At 39.0% G+C, this 8,974-nt stretch overlaps 1 protein-coding gene across 1 annotated transcript in view; it reads left to right on the top strand.

The window, feature by feature from the left end:
* Positions 1-8,974, top strand: part of COL19A1 (collagen, type XIX, alpha 1) — a 445,162-nt gene that overhangs the window by 258,430 nt on the left and 177,758 nt on the right. Inside the window, exon 16 of the mRNA XM_010848502.1 lies at positions 5,089-5,142. Coding sequence (XP_010846804.1) covers positions 5,089-5,142 — 54 coding nt within the window. The remainder of the gene's footprint in view (positions 1-5,088; positions 5,143-8,974) is intronic.

The raw sequence follows: 8,974 nt of genomic DNA, 5'->3' as shown, positions 1-8,974 counted from the left end.
AAAAAGCAAGAGAGTTCCAGAAAAACATCTATTTCTGCTTTATTGACTATGCCAAAGCCTTTGACTGTGTGGATCATAATAAACTGTGGAAAATTCTTCAAGAGATGGGAATACCAGACCACCTGACCTGTCTCTTGAGAAACCTAAATGCAAGTCAGGAAGCAACAGTTAGAACTGGACATGGAACAACAGACTGGTTCCAAATAGGAAAAGGAGTACGTCAAGGCTGTATACTGTCACCCTGCTTATTTAACTTCTATGCAGAGTACATTATGAGAAACCCTGGGCTGGATGAAGCACAAGCTGGAATCAGGATTGCCTGGAGAAATATCAATAACCTCAGATATGCAGATGATACCACCCTTATGGCAGAAAGTGAAGAAGAACTAAAGAGCCTCTTGATGAAAGTGAAAGAGGAGAGTGAAAAAGTTGGCCTAAAGCTCAAAATTTAGAAAACTAAAATCATGGCATCTGGTCCCATCACTTCATGCCAAATAGATGGGTAAAGAGTGGAAACAGTGGCTGACTTTATTTTTCTGGGCTCCAAAATCACTGCAGATGGTGATTGCAGCCATGAAATTAAAAGACACTTACTCCTTGAATGGAAAGTTATGACCAACCTAGACAGCATATTAAAAAGCAGAGACATTACTTTGTCAACAAAGGTCCGTCTAACCAGTGGTCATGTATGGATGTGAGAGTTGGACTATAAAAAAAGCTGAGCACTGAAGAATTGATGCTTTTGAACTGTAGTGTTGGAGAAGACTCTTGAGAGTCCCTTGGACTGCAAGGACATCCAACCAGTCCATCCTAAAGGAGATCAGCCCTGGGTGTTCATTGGAAGGACTGATGCTGAGGCTGAAACTCCAATACTTTGGCCACCTCATGCAAAGAGCTGACACATTGGAAAAGACCTTGATGCTGGGAAAGATTGAGGACAGGAGAAGAAGGGGACGACAGAGGATGAAATGGTTGGATGGCATCATCGACTCAATAGACATGGGTTTGGGTGGACTCCGGGAGTTGGTGATGGACAGGGATGCCTGGCATGCTGTGGTTCATGGGGTCGCAAAGAGTTGGACACAACTGAGAGACTGAACTGAACTGAAATCAATAAAACATAGGCTCTACGTACCCCTGTAACATTAATTTTTCCAAAAATAGGTAAAAGAATAAATACGTACATTTTATGAATGCTTGCTCAGTTGTTCAGTCGCATCCAGCTCTTTGAGACCCCATGGATGGTAGCCTACTAGATTCCTTTGTCCATGGGAATTTTCCAGGCAAGAATACTGGAGTAGATTGCCATTTCCTTCTCCACATTTTATGAATACTGTGTGGAGGAAGACTCAGGAAGATTTGGGGAACACTGAGCATTGTTGATGGCTTGCCACGTGGATCAACAGTAAAGAATTCACCTGCAGTGCAGGAGGCACAGGAGACATGGATTCGAGCACTGAGTCAGGAAGATCCCATGGAGGAAGATAGCAACCCATTCCAGTATTCTTGCCAGGAAAATCCCATGGACAGAGGAGTCTGGTGGGCTACAGTCCATAGGGTCACAAAGAATAGAACTTGACTCAGTGATTGATCACACATGCACAAGCATTGGTGATACATGTAGAATTTTTTGTATAAATGCTTTTTCAAAATTAGTTACAGGAATTTATACTAAATTCTGACAGTTTTAATCAAAGAAAAGCTATGAGTGAAAAATTAAAATATATTTGTGATATTTTTATTCTAAATAAAATTGGATGGTATGAAGATTTAATTTCTATGAAAAAACAAAAAATGTATACATAATAATACATAATAAACACATCCTCAAAGCAAAATTAAAATATATTTGTGATATTTTTATTCTAAATAAAATTGGATGGTATGGAGATTTAAATTCTATGAAAAACCAAAAAATGTATACATAATAATACATAATAAACACATCCTCACAAGCACACCTGATGTTTTACTTTAAATGTAGTTATGACTTTTAAAGAAAATGGTTACATTATAAAAATGAATCTTAATTTTTAAAAATTAGATAATAATGCTTCTCCTGAAGGGATGAAGATGAATTCTTATGTTCAAGTGTGTCTTTACTGGAGTTCTCATATTCCAAAGAGTTTAAGGCATTTAATATATAATAGATTAACCATTCAGTTCAGTTCAGTTCAGTTCAGTCACTCAGTCGTGTCCAACTCTTGCGACCCCATGAATCACAGCACGCCAGGCCTCCCTGTCCATCACCAACTCCCTGAGTTCACTCACACTCACGTCCATCGAGTTGGTGATGCCATCCAGCCATCTCATCCTCTGTCACCCCCTTCTCCTTCTGCCCCCAATCCCTCCCAGCATCAAAGTCTATTCCAATGAGTCAACTCTTCGCATGAGGTGGCCAAAGTACTGGAGTTTCAGCTTTCGCATCATTCCTTCCAAAGAACACCCAGGGCTGATCTCCTTCAGAATGGACTGGTTGGATCTCCTTGCAGTCCAAGGGACTCTCAAGAGTCTTCTCCAACACCACAGTTTAAAAGCATCAATTCTTCGGCACTCAGCCTTCTTCACAATTCAACTCTCACATCCATACATGACCACTGGAAAAACCATAGCCTTGACTAAACAGACCTTTATTGGCAAAGTAATGTCTCTGCTTTTGAATATGCTATCTAGGTTGGTCATAACTTTCCTTCCAAGGAGTAAGCGTCTTTTAATTTCATGGCTGCAGTCACCTTCCATAGTGATTTTGGAGCCCCCCAAAATAAGTCTGACACTGTTTCCACTGTTCCCCATCTATTTCCCATGAAGTGATGGGACCAGATGCCATGATCTTTTTTTCTGAATGTTGAGCTTTAAGCCAACTTTTTCACTCTCCTCTTTCACTTTCATCAAGAGGCTTTTGAGTTCCTCTTCACTTTCTGCCATACGGGTGGTGTCATCTGCATATCTGAGGTTACTGATATTTCTTCTGGCAATCCTGATTCCAGCTTGTGCTTCTTCCAGCCCAGTGTTTCTCATGATGTACTCTGCATAGAAGTTAAATAAGCAGGGTGACAATATACAGCCTTGACATACTCCTTTTCCTATTTGGAACCAGTCTGTTGTTCCATGTCCAGTTCTAACTGTTGCTTCCTGACCTGCATACAGGTTTCTCAAGAGGCAGGTCAGGTGGTCTGGTATTCCCATCTCTTTCAGAATTTTCCACAGTTTATTGTGATCCACACAGTCAAAGGCTTTGGCATAGTCAATAAAGCAGAAATCGATGTTTTTCTGGAACTCTCTTGCTTTTTCCATGATCCAGCGGATGTTGGCAATTTGATCTCTGGTTCCTCTGCCTTTTCTAAAACTAGCTTGAACATCTGGAAGTTCATGATTCACTTACTGCTGAAAAGCCTGGCTTGGAGAATTTTGAGCATTACTTTACTAGCGTGTGAGATGAGTGCAATTGTGTGGTAGTTTGAGCATTCTTTGGCATTGCCTTTCTTTGGGATTGGAATGAAGATTAATCATACATATTCTAAAAACCCTTTGAAAATGCTGGCTCTACCCAAAAGCTTTTTTTTTTTTTTTTTTTTGAACAGTGGATTGATTTCTCATTATGATTTTTTTTTCCAATCATTAACAGGTGCCTGGTATTGAATAAGACAGTGATTCTACCATTGTCCTTACAGCCTGGTGAATCATTTCCTAAATAATTACTTAAATGGAATTATGATAAATAATTTAAAGGACAAGTACAGGCACCTTAAGACTGGTGCAATGAGGCATTCATCTCTTTATGTGGACAATCCAGGGAGGTCAGGCTGGCTTTTCTTGAGGTCAGTTTGTGCTCTGGAGGATGGAGGGGTCTGTGTCTAGTATCACCTAGAAAGCTCTTACAGGTGAGCAAGCAAGCAGGTGGTGGAGCAGAAGGATGGAGGAGAGTAATAGATGGATGAAATCCACCTATTTGGAGTTACATCAGTTGGACTTGGGGACTGGATGTGAAAGAGAAGTGAGAGAGGCAAGTATGGAAGGCGAGTTCTAGGTTCCCAACAAGAGCTCTAGCAGGATGGTGCGTGGGTCTACAGAGTTGGGGTGCTGGAAAAGGCCCAGTTTTGGTGGGAGGGCCCTAAATGTGCTGTTGCTGTGCTAAATTCACATGCTGGGGAGAGCAGAGTGGGTGTACCAGGCAGGCATTTGGATGTGTGGACCTACAAGCTCAAATATAAATTGAATAAAACTTTTGGCATCATTGGCCTGGAGAATCTAAAGTCCATGGTATAATATGAGATCATGGCAGGAGAACGGGGAGAAAATGGGCCTAAACCCTCGCATTGAAAGGCGTTATAGGGAAGGAGGAAGCAGCCAGAGAGACTGAGAAGCCTCCAGAGGGGTAACAACTAACCATCAATCCCAAAGACTTTAAACAGCAACGGTATCAACATTCTGGTTTTTGTGTTGAGAATTTCTGTGTAATAGTAATTATCTGTGAGAATCGGGAGATTCAGATTAGTCATCTGGGACTTCCTGCACATTTTGTAGAATTGAAAAAAAAAAAAGGTTATTTTTTCTACCACTTGAAAGAATACTTTTCATGAGAAAGAATTAAATAATGTCTATGAGGCTAAAAATTAAGTGGTATGAATAGATAAATGTTGAAGCTGATGTCATAACCGGGTGTTTTTTCAGAGGAAAACTACAGAGCCACTCTCAACCAAAAATGCTGTTGCATTTATAGAATTTAAATACATGAAGAGGCATTTTTTTCTGCCTGTAAATATTGTTACCATTTATTGATGGCAGGTTGATTTAAAAAAAAAAAAAGAAGACATGGTTCCAACCAAATGAGAGTCATCCCTGGGAGTGATCACTGTTTAAGAGTCTTTCTTTTCTTTTGTCTTGTTAACTCTGAAGATAAACCAGTCAAAGAAGGACAGTTCACCATTATTAATGTATTATATAGTCTAAGCTTGGAAGAGCTCAGATCACTTTAAAAGTTTTTGTATAATCAAAAAAATTAGTATTAATTTTCACAACATTCTTTGTAAGGCAGGCATGCTTGAAGCAATCTACTAATATGTGTCCCTTTTTTTTTTTTTTTTGTAGGGTTCCCTGGGGATACAAGGCCCCCAAGGTCCACCTGGAAAAGAGGGTCAGAGGGTAAGTAAACTCAGAACAACTGGCAGGCATACTAACTCAGAGGTTACTTATTTCTGAACACTTATAAAAATAAATTGGAATACATCAGGCAAATGGGCAGTGGGAGAATATCAACTATCTGATAGCTGAAATTTGAGATTTTGACAGAGCTTTTACAATCCAGAAAATTCTATATATTTTCCAGATTGGCAGCACAAGTGCGGAGATACTGTTTGGGTGAAATGAATTAACTGTTATTCGATCTGGAACACGTGATCCTATTTTGGGGGTTTTGAGTTAAGCTCATCTTTGCTGATTTAAGTTTAATGAGTTATCTTTGCAGAGTTTTAGCCTGTTCATGAATTCTGGAAAGACTGTGGATATTAAGTGCATTCTTTAGCCAAATTAAATTATTGACATTAGTGACTCTTTGTAGTTAACTTTTCCTACCTTTGAGATATGTATGTATCACGTGAACACATCGTACTTGCCGAGGGAGTATAGCAGTCACCTTCCAGTTCAGTTAGGCTTACTGGCTCCCAGTAAAAGGAAGCCCTGCGGTGAGACTTGGTCAGTCCTCCATGAACACTCTCTGCAGTGGGGTAGCCCATTCCTGTGGCCAACTGTTATTAACTATTTTCAAATCATGCTAAAGATTCCAAACATTTTGTATGTGCTTTCTTATATGAGTAGTATTTTTAACTTTTGTTACCTTATGGATGAGAATTGTGTGACTCATGCAGTGTAGATGCCTTGCCTAAAGTTATAGAAGTAATGAAAAATCAAGCCAGGACTTGAATTTGGGCTTTCTGACTTTGGATTTCATGTTCTCTTTTACTGTCTCAGCATGTTAACCCCAGAACTCTTTCTTAGTCGTTTAAATTTATTATTCCCTGTTCTGCCCCCTGGCAAATAAGTCTGTTGCCTCAGATATATGAGTCCTTCAAATATTTGAAGACCTATGGTATTTTTACCAAGGTTTGCCTTTTGCCAGATTGATAATAAAATCCACATTCTCTAAGCTCTTCCTCTTGTCTTGATTACTGACTACCTAACATGCCAGTGGTCTTTCCCAGAAAACACTCATGAACCTTCTGAAGGTGTCAGTAATGGAACTGGATGTATATATGGTATTTAGGGCAGAGTTAAGTGTGGCAAATATGCCCTGTGCCTATGACCACAGGCTTCTATTGCAACCTAAGATGAGCCAATGCTCCTGTGAATGGCATCACACTTTGTTTTTCCTAACTCCTTCTACTACAGCAGCTCTCTTTTTTACAATTTGCTTTCCAGAGTTACAATTAAAAGTTTATTAGGAAAAAAAATGAACTAGATGACATTGAAGTTTGTTCAGTTAAAAAATTCTGTGTTCAGTTCTTTTTCCCAGTGGCTATTTCAGTGAACATAATAGGGCTTAATAAGTTTGGATGATGAAAAAAACAGAAGGAAAATTTTGTGAATAATAGCTAACATTTATGGGCTACCTATTTCTAATTTCATTTGTTTCTCACAATAGCTCTGTGAGATAGATTCTACTACAGTGCTCACAGGGAATCGGAGTTTGTTCAGGAGCCTGAATAGAACACATTGCTATTAAGTGGATTATATGGATATTTTAAAACTATTTACAAAGTAGTCACATTTGGGTTCTACTCTCAACACCTATGTGTATAATTATAGTTTCCTCTTTTTAGCTCTCCAGCTCACTATCCAAGAGTTCATTACTCTACCTGATCAAAGTTTTAAGTAGTCTAGAGAAAAAATTGAAGATTACTTCCCTAGATCTGTGCTTTTGAGGCTGTTTTAAGCATTTTACCCACTGGAGGCAGAGGACTAGATGAAATGACCTTGTGTAGTTAATGCCTAAGCTTCTTATTTTCTCACAGTCGTGGCCAAGATGATTGTTCCATCTAGGAACATATTTCTTAATTAACTTCTGTCTTCAGCATCCAGGGTACATTTTGCTCATAGTAACTACCCCTTCATGGAAACTGAGTGATCAGTTATACCCCCTAGTTAATATATAAGGAACAAAATAATTAAGGAACACATATCAAAATATGTAAGGAACACATGCAACTCAGTAGCAAAACATGCAATAACCCAGTTTTCAACCAGACAAAGGACCTGAATAGACACTTCTCAGAAGACGACATACAAATGACCAATGGCTGTATGAAAAAGTGCTCAATGTAGCTAATCATTAAGGAAAACTAATCAAAGCCACAGTGAGTATCACCCCACATTTGCTAGAATGGCCAGTATCGGAAAGACAAGAGATAAGCATTGACAAAGTTATGGAGAAGAGGGAACCCAGGCTCCCTGCTGGTGGAATGTAAATTGGTGTAGCCACCATGGAGAACAGTATGGAGGTTCCTCCAGAAAGTAGAACTACCTTATGAGTCACCAGTCTCACTTGTGGGTACATGTCTAAAGGAATGAAACCAGTATTTTGAAGAAATATACATACCCCCATGATATGGAAGCAACCTAAATATCTATTGACAAGTGAATGAATAAAGAAAATACAGTTAAACACACACATACAGTGGAATATTATTTCAGCCTCAATAAAGAAGGAAATCTTGCCATTTGTAACAAAATGGATGAACCTGGAGGACATTATGCTAAATGAAATAAGCCAGTCATGGAAAGACAGATGCTCACTTATATGTGGAATCTGAAAATGTAAAAATCCATAGAAACAGAGAGTAGAGTGGTGATTACTATAGGATGGGGGAGAGGGGAGATGTGGATCACAGGGTACAAAGTTTTAGGTATACAAGATGAATAAGTTTTGGGGACCTAATGCACAGCAATGAGAGTGTAATTAATACTGTGTTGTATACTTGAAATTTGATGAAAGAGTAGGTCTTAGGGGTTTCCACCACAAAGAGGTAACTATTTGTGAGCAGGTGGATCCGTTAATAAGCTTGATTATTGTAACTATTTCACGATGTGTTAAGTATATCAGATCAAATTGTATACCTTCAATATGCGCAGTTTTAATTTTCAACAATGACTCAATAAAGTAGAATGATAATAAAACTAAGAAACAGAGTTTTAATTTCAACTCCAGAAAGTAGCTTATAGTCCCTGGGTGGTTTGAGATGGAAATTATGGAGCTAAGTGGGTGAAGGTAGGCAGAGTGTCTGACTTCCTCCCTCGGTAGCGGCAGTTGTTGTTTTTTTTTTTAATTTGTGTGGTAAGAACATTTAACCATTAGGTCTACTGTCTTAACAAATTTCAATATACAATGAAATTGTACTTCTTTTTAAAAATAAAGTATAGTTGATTTGCAATGTCAGGTTAATTATTGCTGTACAGCAAAGTGACTCAGTTATATAGGCATTCCTTTTTAATATTCTTTTCCATTATGGCTTATCATAGAATATTAAATATAGTTCCCTGTGCTATAGCGTAGGAACTTGTGGTTTATCCATTCTATATATAAAAGCTTGCATCTGCTAATCCCAACCTACCTCTCTATAGCTCCCCCAAGCCCCTCCCCCTTGCAACCACAAGCCTGTTCTCTATATCCCTGAGTGTGCTTCTGTCTACAGTGAAACTGCACTTCCAACTTGGGCTGACATGTGGTCATTTCAGGGCACTGCCTCCTTTATTTTAATGAAAACTTCTTCCCAGTCAGATCTTTGCCTGTCCTACAACTGTGCAGTGGCCTTTCTGAATTGCAGAGTAAGAACTGATCCTTGTCGTCATTAAATTTCACCTTCTGGGTTTTAGTTTCTAACACCATTCTGTTAGGTGTTTCTCAGTGAAATAGCTCTGCTGCTGCTGCTGCTGCTAAGTCGCTTCAGTCGTGTCTGACTCTGTGCGACCCCATAGACGGCAG

Source organism: Bison bison, unplaced genomic scaffold (assembly GCF_000754665.1).
Source record: "Bison bison bison isolate TAMUID 2011002044 unplaced genomic scaffold, Bison_UMD1.0 scf7180017864268, whole genome shotgun sequence".
In the NCBI taxonomy this organism is placed as follows: Eukaryota; Metazoa; Chordata; class Mammalia; order Artiodactyla; family Bovidae; genus Bison; species Bison bison.
This window is presented reverse-complemented; position numbering and strand designations above follow the sequence as displayed.